The 18389-nt window shown below is 41.3% G+C and overlaps 1 protein-coding gene across 1 annotated transcript in view; it reads right to left on the bottom strand.

Moving 5' to 3' along the window:
• Positions 1-12324, bottom strand: part of LOC111971300 (zinc finger protein 850-like) — a 27312-nt gene extending 14988 nt beyond the window's left edge. The window contains 4 exon segments of the mRNA XM_070446021.1: positions 3358-3522; positions 8532-9596; positions 9793-9923; positions 12036-12324. Of these exon segments, the coding sequence (XP_070302122.1) occupies positions 3358-3522; positions 8532-9596; positions 9793-9923; positions 12036-12318 (1644 nt within the window). The 5' untranslated portion in view covers positions 12319-12324.
• Between the last annotated feature and the right edge of the window lie 6065 nt (positions 12325-18389).

The raw sequence follows: 18389 nt of genomic DNA on the forward strand, positions 1-18389 counted from the left end.
ATTTGTGATCTATCGCATCCCACAACTGTCCCAGACTATGTTTGGAATATTTATTTKTTGCAGAGAATATAATAGACCAACTTTTGTACTATGGGCGATAGTAGATTGACATAGGCTAGAGCTTTTGCTGTACGTTAGGCCTACTCATCTTGTTAGCTGACGAAAAGTAAATGTGGACAGTTCTTCCAATATCTTCAATATGCACTTCGGAATTGGATATGGACGTGCGAAGTTGCGTCCCCGATGTGTCTGTCTTCACTTGTAGCCTGTGAGAAAGACCAGATCAGGTGATGGAGAGCCGTGTGAGTGATTCAGAGCAGGCAGCACTCAGGGAGAAGGGCTGCAAAAGGCATGGATTTTTGTTAGGGCGCATTATGGCCACACAAAGGGGATGCRCCCGGGAAATTRGAGGCATTACAAGTTGCTTCTCAAATTGTGAATAAGAGACTGACGAAGTGTGTACAGCCTGCGCAAAAAAACAAAGCAGAGCACATGCCTTTCAAGCAACTTTTTTCATATCATCGTTAGAGTCGTATCATGCAGCCTTACGATGAAAATCAAAACATACAGCCCAACGTTTGTAGAACAACTAAAGATACATTAATAACTCTAAATTAAGCATATAGGAGTACCTATTTATTTGTTAACAGCTCAACACAGAATAGCCGCATGTGCGCACTCCCTCAAATCGTTTGGAGAAAATATCCTTTCTATTTTATTCAGCTTTGTTCAATTGTATTCTTGTTACTATAAAATAATGCCATGGAATTCTAAGCAAATATTGRCTGCTAAATGAACTAGTGTAGCCCACAGCCATTTGGCATATCCAGATCAGGACCTAACATAAGGACATGCTATTCTGTTCTTCTGAAATACACTACATTTTCTTCATATCATGCTTCTTTTGACCTGTCTAAAATAAATAATGGATTGGTTGTGAAGGTGTAGGCTATATTACATGGATTTATTAGACTTTTTAAAATGTAGATGTTCCAAAGGTCTGCATCAGTGCCTTGTGTGGAAGCCAGGAGATGCTAAATGTGTTTATCAAATCAAATTGTATTTGTCACATGCGGCGAATACAACAGGTGTAGACCTCACAGTGAAATGCTTACTTACAAGCCCTTAACCAACGATGCCGTTTTAAGAAAATACCTAAAAAAATTAAAGTTTTAAAAAGTATGAGATAAGAAAAACAAATAATTAAAGAGCAGCAGTAAATAACAATAGTGGGGCTATATACAGGGGGTACCAGTACAGAGTCAATGTGTCAATGTGCGGGGGCACCGGTGTCGAGGTAATTGAGATAATTATGTACATGCAGGTAGGGTTGTTGAAGTGGCTATGTATAGATAATAACAGGAATAGGTTTTGTCGTGCCCTCTTCACGACTGTCTTGGTGTGCTTGGACCATGTTAGTTTGTTCGGTGATGTGGACGCCAAGGAACTTGAAGCTCTCAACCTGCTCCACTACAGCCCCGTCTATGAGAATGGGAATGTGCTCTGTCCTCTTTTTCCTATAGTCCACAATCAACTCCTTTGTCTTGATCACGTTGAGGGACAGGTTGTTGTCCTTGCACCACATGGTCAGGTCTCTGACCTCCCTATAGGCTGTCTCATCATTGTCTGTGATCAGGCCTACCACTGTTGTCATCAGCAAACTTAATGATGGTGTTGGAGTTGTGCCTGGCCGTGCAGTCATGAGTGAACAGGGAGTACAGGAGGGGACTGAGCACGCACCCCTGAGGGGCCCCCGTGTTGAGGATAAGCGTGGCGGATGGGTTGTTACCTACCCTTACCACCTGGGTGCGGCCCGTCAGGAAGTCTAGGATCCAGTTGCAGAGGACGGTGTTTAGTCCCAGAGTCCTTAGCTTAGTGATGAGTTTTGAGGGCACTATGGTGTTTGAACGCTGAGCTGTAGTCAATGAATAGCATTCTCACATAGGTGTTCCTTTTGTCAAGGTGYGAAAGGGCAGTGTGGATTGCATTATCTGTGGATCTGTTGGTGCGGTATGCAATTGGAYTGGGTCTACGGTTTCTGGGATAATGGTGTTGAGCCATGACCAGCCTTTCAAAGCATTTCATGGCTACAGACGTGAGTGCTACGGGTCGGTAGTCATTTAGGCAGGTTACCTTAGTGTTCTTGTCCACAGGGACTATGGTGGTCTGCTTGAAASATGTTGGTATTACAGACTCAGACAGGGAGAGSTTGAAAATGTCAGTGAAGACACTTGCCAGTTAATCAACGCATGCTRGGAGTACACGTCCTGGTAATCCGTCTGGCCCAGCGGCCTTGTGAATGTTGACCTGTTTAAAGGTCTTACTCACATCGGCTGCGGAGAGCGTGATCACACAGTCATCTGGAACAGTTCATGCTCTCATGCATGTTTCAGTGTTACTTGCCTCGAAGCGAGCATAGAAGTTATTTAGCTCGTCTGGTAAGCTCGTGTCACTGGGCAGCTCTCGGCTGTGCTTCCCTTTGTAGTCTGTGATAMTTTGRAAGCCCTGCCACATCCGACGAGCGTTTATGTTAATTAATGGTCAATCACCGTGAGACCGACAGTTATTTGCTTGACAATCACCGGCTGACAAAATTTCGTGACCGCCACAGCCCTAGTTTGGAACCAACAGGACCCTGAACAGCTTCTATCCATAAAGCCATAAGACTGTTAAATAGTGAGTTAAATAGTTAACCAAATAGCTACCTGGACTATCTTTATTGARCTTTTTGCACTAACTTTTCTGACTCATCACATACGCTGCTGTTTATTATCTGTCCTGTTGACTAGTCACTTCATTCCTAGTTATTTGTACATATCTACCTCAATTATCCTAGTACTGGTACCCCATGTATCATTACTCATTCTGTATTTATTATTATTCTGTTATTACTTTTCTATTATTTCTCTATTTTCTTTCTCACTGCATTGTTGGGAAGGGCCTATAACAATGTCAATGAGCGTCACCACTATCTTTCCATTATGGTACCTCAAACTGTCATGATTACCAGCTGAGAAACTTTTAAGAGTTGATTTTACTCCTGGCTCAGAGTTGGTCTTACCAGTGTTTAAACATCATCCTAAAAACTATTCTGAGCTTAGAGGTTTTTTGTTGTCTTAAAACAGGTTTTAACCAAATTCCTATGCCCTTTTCTGAGACGCTTTGTGGCTACGGCCCCAGGGTAGTCTCAGAGTAGAAGTGCTGATCGAGGATCAGGTCCCCATCTGTCTATATTGTCTTATTCATTATGATCTAAAAGGAAAAACTGATCCTAGTTCAGCACTCCTACTCTGAGAGGCTTTGTGGATACGAGCTCTGACCTAATACCATTCAGACAGTAGTTTACAGTTGGCTCACCTCAGTGAGACTGTGTGTGGTCCTGTGCTGKTCAGCTGGTTCTTCTGTGGTTTCAGGAGGAGYTGTAGTCTGGTTGTCCTCCATGACCATGTTCCCCTCAGGGTTCCCCAGACCCTCCTCACACCCCTCCTTCTTCACCAGCAGCACCTCTGGACCCTCCTCCTCCTAGAAGYGAGGTGATACAGATTACACAGACATACACTCCCTCAGGTACGTATGCACACAGACACTTTCAACATGGAGTGTTTACCCATCCTCACTACATGTACTGTAGTTACAGAATGACTTCATTGTTAAACCCATTATGGTGGACATAAATATGACGTTGTGGGTAAAAAAGTCAGCTATGATAAGTCATTATCAGACAAACCTGACTAAACTATTTTGACGTGTACAGTAGGTGTTTGTTAGTGTGTGGGTATGTGTAGGTATATTTAGTAAGCATATATTGGTTAAAAAGCACTGTCGGGTATATGCAGAATAGGGTGTGATGTATACTAAAGAGAGTCTCAATGAATGTCTTAGAATGAAAAGTTTTAAATACACAATATATAAACCACACCAACGTCTCAACTAAAAATCTGCATGAACTTGATGAAACTGCATTCATTTACACATAAAAAATAAAGTAGTTGAATAGAAGTAATGATAAAGGCATTTGTGAGTATCATATAGCCTAAACTTCTTGAAGAACAATCTGGCCTTAATGGTCATGTACTCTCTCCACCCGGCACAGCCAGAAGAGGATTGGCCACCCCTCAGTCTTCTCTAGGTTTCTTCCTAGGTTCCTGCCTTTCTAGGGAGTTTTTCCTAGACACCGTGCTTCTACATCTGCATTGTTTACTGTTTGGGGCTTTAGGCTGGGTTTCTGTATAGCACTTTGTGACAACTGCTGATGTAAAAAGGGCTTTATAAATACATTTGATTTTTATTTGATGTAACAGACTTTTTAGTGTTAATAGATTTTTATTTATTTTTATTTAACTAGGCAAGTCATTTAAGAACAAATTCTTATTTACAATAATGGTCTAACCCGGACAACGCTGGGCCAATTGTGCGCCGCCTTATGGGACTCCCAATCACGGCCGGTTGTGATACAGCCTGGAATCGAACTGTCTGTTGTGACGCCTCTAGCACTGAGATGCAGTGCCATAGACCGCTGGCTTATATATCACAAAATGTCTGGACGCAATATTTTACTCAGGAATATTCAACACTGAAATCTGTTACTCTCATTATTCCAAATGCATCTGTGGATCTTTTCTGTTGACAACAATAGATATTAACATTTGTCCTTTAATGATTGGAATGATTACAAATCACGTTACATATTGCTTAACATGTCAGTTACATATTGCAATATAATTTTGGGACAATATTATATCAATATCTGACTCCAATTACTGATTTTTATAATATAATATAATTTTTTATTATTATTATAKATTTTTTGCTACTGTAGGTAGCTTCAGCTGGCGCTAGTCGGCTGTACCTGCGCAAAAACTCCCAATATTTTTCATCCAATAGCTTGTTCTCCATCTTCTTTTTAAATAGTGAGCCAACATGTTTTCAGCACTTATTTCCCTGATTCATCAGAACTCAATTTCTCATGCTCTCTCCTATCTCTGCAGCAGACATATAGTGAGCAATACATTTGGAACATCAAATCGCAATTCCGAATCGGAATACATATTGAATTGTGAGAAGCGTGATAAATGTTTTATCGGCACCTAAGTATTGTGATAATATCTTATGACGTCCCTGGCAATTCCCAGCCCTACTTTCTATGTTATATAGTGGAATGTTTTCTGCTGGTGTATCCTGAGGTAGCTCGTCTCCCAGAACCTCTTCCCACAGTGCGTACATGTGATGGGCTTTAGCAAACTACAGTATCTTCTGTCGAGGGAGGAGCTGGTTTTCAGAGTGTATATTTATTACTTTTAACACATTTCCGTTACTTTTCTATTAGCTCTCTATTTTCTCTCTCTMCATTGTTGGGAAGGGCTGTAAGTAAGCATTTCACCGTTGGTCCACACCTGTTGTTTACAAACCATGTGACAAATAACATTRGATTTGATTCAGCAATATTGGTGACCAGGGTGGGATCATTTCGATACGCTTTGGCTAGTCAAACATTGGCTAGCTTTCAATAAATTGGCTGGACACAAATGCTCCTAAAGAAGGTGTAATAATGAAGCATGTGTTGATGACAGTTCTACTGTCTCCAGAGGCCCAGGCTTTTGGCATAGATGGTAAAAGATCTCTGGACAAACATTGTATGTCTGTGATTGATAGGTTACACTATATTTAGATACTGAGACACCTTTGCTATTTGTCTCCATAATCAATAAATGGTGGAACACTATTTGTGACGGTGTTCTTTGTTCGGGTGTACAGTGCATTCGGAAAGTATTCAGACCTCTGGACTTTTTCTATATTTTCTTACATTACAGCCTTATTCTAAAATTGATAAAATTATTTTTTCCCCTCATCAATCTACACACAACGCTCCATAATGACAAAGCAAAAATAGGTTTTTGGAAATGTTTACACATGTATCTTTTTTTTAAATTAAAATAAATAAAATAGATATCACATTTACATAAGTAGTACTTTGTTGAAGCGCCTTTGGCAGTGATTACATCCTCGAGTCTTCTTGGGTATGACGGTACAAGCTTGGCGCACCTGTATTTGGGAAGTTTCTCCCATTCTTTTCTCCAGATCCTCTCAAGTTCTGTCAGGTTGGATGGGGAGTGTCGCTGCACAGCTATTTTCAGGTCTCTCCAGAGATGTTRGATCGGGTTGGCTGTGTGCTTAGGGTCGTTGTCCTGTTGGAAGGTGAACCTTCGCCCCAGTCTGAGGTCCTGAGCGCTTGGAGCAGGTTTTCAAAAAGGATCTTTCAGTACTTTGCTCCGTTCATCTTTCCCTCGACCCTGACTAGTCTCCCAGTCCCTGCCGCTGAAAAACATCCCCACAGCATGATGCTGCCACCACCATGCTTCACCGTAGGGATGGTGCCAGGTTTCCTCCAGATGTGACGCTTGGCATTCAGGCCAAAGCGTTCACTCTTGGTTTCATCAGGCCAGAGAATCTTGTTTCTTGGTCTGAGAGTCTTTAGGTGCCTTTTGGCAAACTCCAAGCGGGCTGTCATGTGCCTTTTACTGAGGAGTGGCTTCCMTCTGGRCACTCTACCATAAAYGCCTGATTGGTGGAGTGCTGCAGAGATGGTTGTCCTTCTGGAAATTTCTGGTTTTTGCTCTGACATGCACTAACAACTGTGGGACCTTATATAGATGTGTGTGCCTTTCCAAATCATGTCCAATCAATTGAATTTAACACAGGTGGACYCCAATCAAGTTGTAGAAATAGCTCAAAGATGATCAATTGAAACAAGATGCACCTGATCTCAATTTCGAGTCTCATAGCAAAGGGTCTGYATACTTATGTAAATAAGGTATTTCAGCTTTTTAATTTTTTTATTAGCAAAAATGTTAAAAAAAACCTGTTTTCACTTTTTCATTAATCGGGTATTGTGTGTAGATTGATGAAGAAAAACATTAATTTAATATATTTTTAAATAAGGCTAACGTAACAAAATTTGGGAAAACTCAAGGGGTCTGAATACTTTCCGAAGGCACTGTATATGCACGAAACYTACATTATGGAAAATTTGTCTCACATTCAATCATAGTTAGTAGAATAATGAATGGATTGGCAAGATTGTCACTGTCCACTTTTAGAAGGTTAGTAGGAAAGTTAATCATTTAAACCACCTAAATATACTCACATTCACTGAAACTTATAAAAAACTAAAACATATTTCCCAACTGCTTTTTCTATAATCCTAAAWGCTCTTTATCATTCTCCATACCAATGTATCAAACATTATGCATGACCACCGTGAGATTGGGCAGCTGCAATTTGAGAACTCATCTGGTTTAGAAATCAAACTCTGGTTATCTTATTGCAAAGCACATTGTACAACTGTTTTTAGAGGAGATGTAATGAAAGGTATGCTATATGTATTGGTTAATATGCATATGCAGCCGTCATTTTTAGACCTCCATTCTAGCATTCATGACACACACATTTTTCTATCTACATGCTTTTATTTGGGTTTCTATGCAAATTATACGATTGTTTATTTAAGCTTGCAGCTAGTTACTTGAAATGAGACAAAACATTATTTAAAAAATTGGATTCACTGACTAAGAAAGCTAATGAAACACAAATTGACATTTACAGTAGCTGACTAGGCTAGTCAAACTAACATTAGCTAGCTTTCAATAAATTGGCTAAACGGTCATTGAAGTTACCTCTTCATACGATCAAAACAATTGGTGTTGCATGCTGCATAWTTGAAGTGCACTCAAACAGATATTTATCTTATTTCAGTCTTTGGAAGTTAGCTATATSTGTTCCTCTACATCATACAGCAGTTTGCGTTTTCACAAGAGGCAGTGTTTGCGTCGTAGATAGATGCAGGCCATTGGCTGCRTTCATCACAACGGGTATGTGATTAGTTCAAAGTTTAGCAGTTTCTAAAATTTATGGACAACAAAATTATGGAATATACTTATGAGAATTTAAAGTACCAACAAATGTAATAGTCATCATAATGTTTTACTGTTGTTAGGTTCTAATTCTCAGAGTAAAKCACTCAACGAACATTATGAAAGCTTAACCAAGTTTATTCTTCCCAGAGGATCAATACAGCTGCATTAGACAAAAACATTTTCACACAAGCACTGATATTTAACTGTTCCTCATAGGCTGAGTCTCCTCCGACCCATCTGTACAAACATTGTTCTATACTGCTAGGCAGGACACCAGTGATACGGGCCATAAACTTTAATTTTTCCCTTTAAGGTGACCTGACCTGACCTCACACCCCCTTCATTACTAATCCATGGCTCTCCTCCCTTATCAATGCCTGCCACATGTATTCGCTTCCCTGCACTCAACACATTCCAAGCTTAATTGCACACACTATATACCTTCCTCCTATAACCATTAACTTCTGGTGTCGACCCTCTAAACCTCAGCACTCCATCAGTGACATGAATAAGTATATTTTCATATTCTCAGAACCCAACACTGTCATATACAAAAATCAGCTCCTCCCTAGACGGGGATCAATAAACTTCAKATTTTTCGGCCCTCCACCTAGTCTATCTCATGTGAACCTTCAGGTGCCTCTTCAGATGGTGCTGGTGGGAGAACCTCTTCTCACACTGGAGGCAGCTGTAGGGTTTCTCCCCTGTGTGGACTCTTTGGTGCCTCTTCAGGTCACAAGCCTGGGCGAAGCATTTGTGACACTGGGTACAACTGAAGGGTTTCTCCCCCGTGTGGACCCTCTGGTGGATCTCCACCTTCTGGGGGCAGCTGAAGCCTTTGTTACAGAACATGCAGAGGTACCGTTTCTCTTTACTATTGCCTGATGTGGCTCCCCCTCCCTGAGCTCTAGCCTTGTCGTTTGAGTTCGATACCTGATCGAAAAGGATGTGGCCGTGAGAATCGYAAGGCCCAATCAACGTGGACACTGTGTCACGATCCCTGAGCGAATGTAAAGGGGAGTGGGTTGCGACATTTGGATTTGTCTCTGAGCTTTTCCTGTAATCTAAGAAACCTCTGCCCTGTGAGAGTCCGTATCCTAGGTGATTATCTGCATTCCATGTGGAAGGAACCTCACACTCCACTTTCACTTCATCTATGACCAAACCCTCCCCTTTCTTATCTAGGCACCCTTCAGAGTATACACTACTATTGTACCGGTTCCAGTCCCCTCTAGATAGATCAATCTCTAAACCCAAGGTCATATTGCCAGGGTCCATCTCTGTAGTYTAAGAACAAGACGGATCATCGAACGTGTCACCTGAGTCCCGATGGGACTGAACCACCTTCACGCTCGGGTCACCATGAAGTAAATACTCTGAGCCAGGAGCAGGATCAAATCCTGTGTGACAGACCAGTCTCCCTTGGTCTGATCTGTGGTCAGATCCTGTGTCTAGCCTTTGTGTTTCAGTTAAAGTCTCTGTGTCTGTCTCTGTCTTGAGAACGGCGTTCAGCGTTCCACTGACCTCCGTGATCCTGCGTCGGGTCCTGGGTTGCGCTGGGGCAGTGATAGGGTCCTCCGTGGGTACAGGGGACCCTCTAGCCTGGATGTCTCTGCTGTGACGTGTGTCCTCCTCTCCTTCAGACCTCTCCTGCTTGACCCCAGGACCTGCAGCCTCTGCAGACTGACAAAAGAAGAGAGGAGGTTATTACTGGTACTACAGTTGAATTGTATAACAATGTCGTAGGGAAGTCTTACAAGCTCCCATATGGCAGATGTACATGTAAGCAAGTAAATAGCTGAGGGGCGCTTTTCTGAAATAAACGGGCCAAATTTAGTTTACAATTTAATTGTAGACGTTTACGTAATACTACACTCACCTCTATCACGATAACATGCTGGGTTGAGGTTCCACTCAGCTCATCAACAGTGATTGGTGGGTCATCTCGCCATGTATTGTGTCCCGCTGGCTTTACAAAGCTCCTGTGACCTCCWGTGAGGTGTCCTTCACCTGAGAAAGTGAATGGGGGGGAAAGGTTGTTATGTCAGCTTCTGTCAATGCTCAACGCTATATTGAACACTATTGACAGTTTTGACACTGTCTAGAATTGGTAAGGATGTAAGGTAACACTTAGCATAACTGCTTGATATACTTTTTATTGATCAATGTATTATGTTCCATACAACACATTGCCTTCATTGATTAAATAATAGTAAATGCAGTAAATTAATCTGGTTAGGATTTGATATTGTTTCTTTGTTCAAGACAGTAATCTGGGGAATTATTGCATACTATCCAAAAAACTGACCAAGACCCAATTCCAGGGTACGGGGCGACAGGCACTGAGTTATATACAGTTGAAGTCGGAAGTTTACATACACTTAGGTTCAACCACTCCACAAATTTCTTGTTAACAAACTATATTTTTGTTAAGTCGGTTAGGACATCTACTTTGTGCATGACACAAGTATTTTTTCCAACAATTGTTTACAGACACAGTGAAATAATCTATCACAATTCCAGTGGGTCAGAAGTTTACAAACACTAAGTTGACTGTGCCTTTAAACAGCTTTGAAAATTCCAGAAAATTCTGTCATGGCGGTAGAGGCTTCTGATATGGACATAATTTGAGTCAATTGGAGGTGTACCTGTGGATGTATTCAAGGCCTACCTTCAAACTCAGTGACTCTTCGTTTGACATCATGGGAAAATCAAAAGAAATCAGCCAAGTCTGGTTCATCCTTGGGAGCAGTTCCCAAACGCCTGAAGGTACCACGTTCATCTGTACAAACAATAGTACGCAAGTATAAACACCATGGGACCGCGCAGCCGTCATACCGCTCAGGAAGGAGACGCGTTCTGTCTCCTAGAGATAAACGTTCTTTGGTGCGAAAGGTGCAAATCAATCCCAGAACAACAGCAAAGGACCTTGTGAAGATGCTGGAGGAAACAGCTACAAAAGTATCTATATCCACAGTAAAACGAGTCCTATATCGACATAACCTGAAAGGCCGCTCAGCAAGGAAGAAGCCACTGCTCCAAAACCGCCATAAAAAAGCCAGACTACGGTTTGCAACTGCACATGGGGACAAAGATCGTACTTTTTGGAGAAATGTCCTCTGGTCTGATGAAACAAAAATAGAACTGTTTGGCTATAATGACCATTGTTATCTTTGGAGGAAAAATTGGGAGACTTGCAAGCCGAAGAACACCTTTCCAACTGTGAAGCACGGGGGTGGCAGCATCATGTTGTGGGGGTGCTTTGCTGCAGGAGGGACTGGTGCACTTCACAAAATAGATGGCATCATGAGGGAGGGAAATTATCTGAATATATATAAGACATCAGTCAGGAAGTTAAAGCTTGGTCGCAAATGGGTCTTCCAAATGGACAATGACCCCAAGCATACTTCCAAAGTTGTGGCAAAATGGCTTAAGGACAACAAAGTCAAGGTTTTGGAGTGGCCATCACAAAGCCCTGACCTCAATCCCATAGAACATTTGTGGGCAGAACTGAAAAAGCGTGTGCGAGCAAGGAGGCCTACAAACCTGACTCAGTTACACCAGCTCTGTCAGGAGGAATGGGGCAAAATTCACCAAACTTATTGTGGGAAGCTTGTCGAAGGTTCCCTGAAACATTTGACCCAAGTTAAACAATTTAAAGGCAATGCTACCAAATACTAATAGACTGTATGTAAACTTCTGACCCACTGGGAATGTGATGAAAGAAATAAAAGCTGGAATAAATCATTCTCTCTACTATTATTATGACATTTCACATTCTTAAAATAAAGTGGTGATCCTAACTGACCTAAGACAGGGAATTGCTACTAGGATTAAATGTCAGGAATTGTAAAAAACTGAGTTAAAATGTATTTGGCTACGGTGTATGTAAAATTCCGACTTCAACTGTATGAATGGCGACAGGAACTGAGTTATATGAATAACGACAGGCACTGAATAATATATGAATGGCGACAGGCACCGAGCAATATATGAATGGAGACAGGCACCGAGCAATATATGAATGGCGACAGGCACCGAGCAATATATGAATGGCGAAAGGCACTGAGAAATATATGAATGGCGACAGGCCGCGCAGCCTCTGCCTTCTGCGAAATGTACCTCTTGCCATTCCTCTGTATCGGTCGAGGATCTTGACACTACTGGGACGACTGGCGAGAACGCGCTCTCGCGTTGTCCTTTCTGCGCGCTCCCGTGACACCTTCAMTTCCAGAAGCTGTAGTTTCCTACGCAATGCCCTGTTTTCTTTCTGGRTATGAGTTATTTCCAAACGAAACACTGCATAGTCGTCGTCTACGAGCTTACAGATATCTGCTACGGCTGCATTCGCTAGCACCTCCATGATGGAGGCTATTTGAGTGTGAAAAACCATACAGTCAGCCATTGTTAGCAGCTAACTAGCGTTACCTAAAAAAAATTATATCAACCAAGTCCTGCCTCCAACGCGAATTAAAGACTACATGGGGTAAGTATGTTATGCTGTGCAGTTAAATGAGTCATATTTTGAGTTCCATGTTGTCAATAAACGTCTTAATAGGAACAATAAAAACGCTAATGTGGAAATTCTTCTTGGTCACTGTTCACTTCCGTTTACACTGAAGAGAAAGGATGTTATTGGGTSGCGTCATAGCTCAAAGGGTGTGGCTAAATGAGAAGGATATGGGCGCTGTTCTTTGAATTACGGTACTGCTTATTATGTTACACATCAAATCTTCTTCTTCTTTAAGGTTTTATAGCAAACTACACCTATTGTGGTGTATTGCCTCCACCTACTGTACGGGGTATTGAAACAAAATATTCCATTGCGGGAAGGGGGTAAACCGAGATTATACAAAAAATACATCAAGATACCACTCCGCTCCTTCAGTCACAGTTCAAATCCCATCCCTTAACAGGCTCAGGTGCCTGTGAGGATGGAGCATTAAATCGACAGGATTCCTTGTAATGCCTCTGCTGTCAAATCCCTACATTCCTACATTTAAAAAAAACATGTTGAAGCAGTGAAGAGAGTGGCTTAGGAAGATGGGTACAGGGTGAGGGATCCTGAGAGGATTTCTGTGAGTAGGTAGAAACTAAGAGAGTGATGGAAATAATATGTGCTTCAGTAAGGTAGGTTTCTTGGCATTCATAGCTATGGTTGTCAATTGTACTGCATCAATTGATCTAAAGTCGCAGAAAATAGAGGTTATGGCGGCAGAGAAATATTTGGGATTGCGAGGTTTTACTGCAGAACAGTTGTAGGGGGTGTTGAGTGGTAGTGTTCTCTCCTCCCAGACCGTTAGATGTAGCTAGCAGGAGCAGATAGCTAAAACGCCTTTCCTGGCATGATGTGCTAGCAATACAGCTATCAGTTTATTCTAGGTAATAGTTTAAGAAGACAAAAATCTATAGGACAAGTACTGTAAATCTAATACAGTCATCAAGGCAGGACCCACTAATTTCATTCATACTGACAAATAAGAAATGCCACATTATCCCTGTCAATAATAGGATGATTGCAGAGCAGCCTGCCTCAGTCTGTCAGGATATTCATTTTCTATCACAAACTACATTGCTTTGCTGCGATTTATTTGATTCATTCTTGTCTCACATGATCTATTCAGCTCTCCTGTGTCCTGCTCCAAGAGATCAACCAAGTGRGATTCACCTGTAGTTTAAAGTACTTAAGAAATATTTTCAAGTATTTTTACTTAAGTAGTTTGAGGGTATCTGTACTTTACTATTTATATTTTTGACAACTTTTGCTTTTCTACATTCCTAAAGAAAATTATGTACTTTTTACTCCATACATTTTCCTTGACACCCAAAAGGTACTCTTTACATTTAGAATGCTTAGCAGGACAGGAAAATGATKAAATTCACACTTATCAAGAGAACATCCCTGGTCATCCCTACTGCCTCTGATCTGATGACTCACTAAACGCATGCTTCGTTTGTAAATAATGTCTGAGTGTTGGAGTGTTCCCCTGGCTTTCCGTAAATTAAAATAAGCAAGGAAATAATGCCGTCTGGTTTGCTTAATATAAGGAATTTGAAATGATTTATACTTTTACTTTTGATAATTAAGTAATATTTTAGCAATTACATTTACTTTTGATACTTAAGTATATTTCAAACCAAATACTTTTACTCAAGTAGTACTTCACTGGGTGACTTTCACCTCTACTCTAGTACTTTTCTATTAAGGTATCTTTACTTTTACTCAAGTATGATAATTGTGTACTTTTTCCACCACTGCTATTCACTGACTGCTAGCTAATGAAACACAAAWTGGCATTTACAGTAGCTGGCTTGACTAGTCAGTCAYACATTGGCTAGCTTTCAATAAATTGGCTAAATTGTCAATGGAGTCTTCATACGATCAAAYCAATTCGTATTGCATGCTACATATTTCAAGTGCACTCAAACAGATATTTATCTTATTTCAGTCTTTGGGAGCTAGCTATATCTGTTCCTCTTCCGACAGCAGCTCGCGTCTGACAGGTGACATTTGTTTTATATTACTATTTTAACATGGAATGTGGACAATTCTATGGCTTTTGCTAAAGATGGTAGAGTTCGTCTCTGGACCACACAAGCTTTAGATTGCATTCTGCTAAGGTCCTTGCCTCTCTCTACATCGGCCAGCTACATTGGTGACCAGGGTGGGATCCTTTCAATATACCTATAGGGCCTGGACACATGCGCCTAGAGAGAAGGGGTAATACTGAAGAATGCGGCGATAACAGTTCTACAGTCTCCATCAGAGGCCCAGGCMTTTGGTATAGATGGTAAAGCTCTCATGTCTGGACTGCAACATTGTAAGATTGTGCCCTCCACAGCACTTGATATACATTGATTGGTAGGTTACACTATATTTACATACTCCAAATACTGCCTGAAGTACCTTTGCTATTTGTCTCCGTACTCAATAAATCACATTTATTTATAAAGCCCTTTTTACATCAGCAGATGTCACAAAGTGCGTATACAAAAACCCAGCCTAAAAGTCCACAAACAGCAAGCAATGCAGATGTAGAAGCACGGTGGCTAAGAAAACTCCCTGGAATGGTAGGAACCTAGGAAGAAACCTAGAGAGGAACCAGGCTCTGAGGGGTGGCCAGTCCTCTTCTGGGTGTGCCGGGTGYAYATAAGAGTACATGGCCATTAAGGCCAGATTGTTATTCAAGATAAATAAAAATAAATGGTGAAACACTGTGTATTTTGTTCAAATTTATACGCATTATACATGATGAAAAGCATGTCATCGTCAACTTTTTAGAAGGTTAGTAGGAAAGTTAATCATGTAAACTACCTATAAGTATACTCACATTCACTGAACATTGTGTTTAAAACTCAACATTTAATTTCCCAACTGCTTTTTGTTATAATCCTACAGGCTCTTATCATTCGCCATACCTTATATCCAATGCATCCAACATTATGCATGTCCACCATGATATTGGGTACCTGCTATTTGAGAACTCATCTGGTATAGAATCAAACTCTGGTTTCTTATATTGAAGAGCACATTGTACAACTGTTTCTAGAGAAATTGTATTGCAAGGTATGCTATAATGTTTAAGGATATGCCATATGTATGGGCGAATATGCTATTTCTGCTGTCGTTTTTAAACCTCCATTCTAAAGTACATGACACACATATCTTTCTATCTACATTTATTTGGGTTCTATGCAAATTAATGATTGAATGTGTAAGAAATTGTAATGGATCTGGTAACTTGTTTTACAACTTCTCAACACAAGCTATACTTGGCACAACATGCACCCATCCCCCACTATCCCCCCACACTTTGTACCCTTATAAATAACCCCAGACCCACACACACCCCTCCCCCATAAAAGGCCCCTGTGAAAACAAACGCACATGCATTCTGCTCAAGGATGAGACTTTAAGACAAAGAACTGTGTGAAGAGCCAATGGAACGTCGACATCAGGCCCGGACAGGACTACCCACGACCCAGATCGACCAATCGGAAGGCCAGACTACAAGATCAACCTACTTTGCTTGTTGCCTATATAACCAGTACAAACTGTTTAGAGCGCTCTCTTTTCCGACGATTCCATACGAGTCAGACAGAAGGGCCGTGCTGCACGATTTGCCAGATATCTTCATATTGAATAAACTGTCTTACTAAATACTGTTCCACCCTGTCCAGCGTATTGACTTGGTCTCATTTCTCTAGTAACGAATCATCAACAAATGTTTTCTTTAAGCCTGCAGCTAGTTACTTGAAATGAGACATATAATCATGCCAAAACAAATTTAAACATGTCATTCACTAACCGAGAGATCACTAGCTAATGAAACACACARTTTACAGTAGCTGGCTGGGCTAGTCAAACATTGGCTAGCTTTCAATACATTGGCTAAATGGTCAACGAAGTTAACTCTTCGTACGATCAAAACAGTTCGTGTGGCATGCTGCATATTTCAAGTGCACTTAAATATCTGTTTATCATATTTCAGTCTTTGGGAGTTAGCTATATCTGTTGCTCGCGTTTTCACAAGAGGCAGTGTTTACGTCGTAGATAAGAAGCAGGCCATTAGCTGCTTTCATAAAGAGTGGTATGTACGAGTTATGATTGATTCCAAGTTTGGCAAATTAGTCTGAGCAGACAGTGTCGAAATATACTTTTCATTAGAAAATTTGTCAAAATTGAAAGTACCAACGAATTGTATAGTCATCATAAAAATGTTTTAATGACAACTACAAAACAAATACGCTCCTATTTTTGGCTTCGGCCCACCACATATAAACCATGCTTGAAACTCGTGTTGTAAAACTGCATTTGTAAAACGACGCCAGACACGCAATTCAATGAATAGATAAACAAATGTGGTAGTAATGGGAAACTGGAATCCCCCTATTTTTTTTTTTAAACAAATGCCAAAACTGCTTTCAAAAGTGTTTTCCCGTGATTGCATTAAGAATTGTTGTGCATTGACTGTCAAGACATGTTTCACTCTCCTAACTTGAATGCGTTTTGAGAGGAATATTTGTATCTGCATAGACCACACAACAACAAGCCGAGTAGGTAAATAGGTCAACTATTCTACTATGGGTTTGTCTGATTTTGTTTTAATAACATTACACYGCAAAATAGTAGCACTGGAAAGTTGCATCCTGAGTGATAAAGTAGAGGCTTTGAATTACTTTGCCAGCAGCTACACACCACAGTCTGAGTTAAGCGCTGCTGTGGTGCCCTTTTATAGACCATTTCATTCCATTCATCTGAACATCGGAGTGTCATCAACAATTATGCATYTTTGTTCAGTGCACAGAGCTTAAAGAGAAAATAACATATTTGAGACAAGCCCGGTGCCACGAGGGGGCAAAAGGGGGCAATGCCCCCTTAGTTGAAATATTGTTCCCCCTCAGTTTTGTATCCCTATTCTGTCCCACAATCTGTCCCCTCCATTATGCCAAACCGATTTGTTGTGAATGCTTCATTCATGCTACTCCCTTGCACGCATCATATATACGTCATTCACATTTKACTTTGATTGGCCTTCACAGTAGAAGGGCGGGGTCAATTTGACCGTTTTAGGTTTACTTTCATGGATGGAACTTAGCTAAAGCTAACAGTTAGTTTGGTAACTGATAGCATGATGGATATTAGAAAGTGGCTTCGCCAGGGCACAACGGCAGCATCGAATCAAAGCGGCGGGGAGGGGGAGAAGCCTGCCGCTGAGCCAACACTAATCACAGAGGCCAAGGCCGTCGAGCCCAGCAGCAAAGGCACCTGCGCAACYTTCTTCCAGCCTGGTGACATAGGAAGGAACCAACCCGAGGAGGGGCCTGCAGCCTCCAAGACCGAACCTAGCAGCAGCACCGCTAGGATATTACAAGCACCGACGCCTCCATCAGTGCCTGACAACCTTGGTGATGAGGAGCCAGTGCAGGTTTGTATGGGGAAATACCCAACCTGCCTGTTCTGTGGGAGAAAACCAGCATTTTGTAGCATGTGGTTCAAAGGCAGAGAGTGGCTGGAATATTCCTGCAAGGAAATACAAGCACACGGACACTCCCGCTCCAAGCAAACGGCAWAGAGTAGTGAGTAGTAATCTGAAAGAATATGTGGTCAAAACAACAATGGACAAGCAAGAAGAGGGTAATGAGAGGGACTGCAAAATACTGTTTTTCAGCACTCTGGATGCTGTACTGGGAGAAATGTCAGCAATATTTAACTAACGAAACAGCCAACTTGAGGCCCTGTGTGCTTTGCACCCAGAGAATGAAACCTTTATGGATGTCAAAAAGGTGAAATGACTGCTGGACTTTGTGGAAGCTGAGTTTACTGTTGCATGGCAGTTGCATGGCAGTTACAGACTGAAATCGCCCTATCTGGAGAAGGAAAATGGACTACATTTTGGATAGATACTCCCGGCCTCCAACAGCAATGCCTGTGCTGATGGCATTGAATCTGGGYTGTTCATTTGGAGCATCCAC

This window comes from Salvelinus sp. IW2-2015, linkage group LG13, assembly GCF_002910315.2.
Source record: "Salvelinus sp. IW2-2015 linkage group LG13, ASM291031v2, whole genome shotgun sequence".
In the NCBI taxonomy this organism is placed as follows: Eukaryota; Metazoa; Chordata; class Actinopteri; order Salmoniformes; family Salmonidae; genus Salvelinus; species Salvelinus sp. IW2-2015.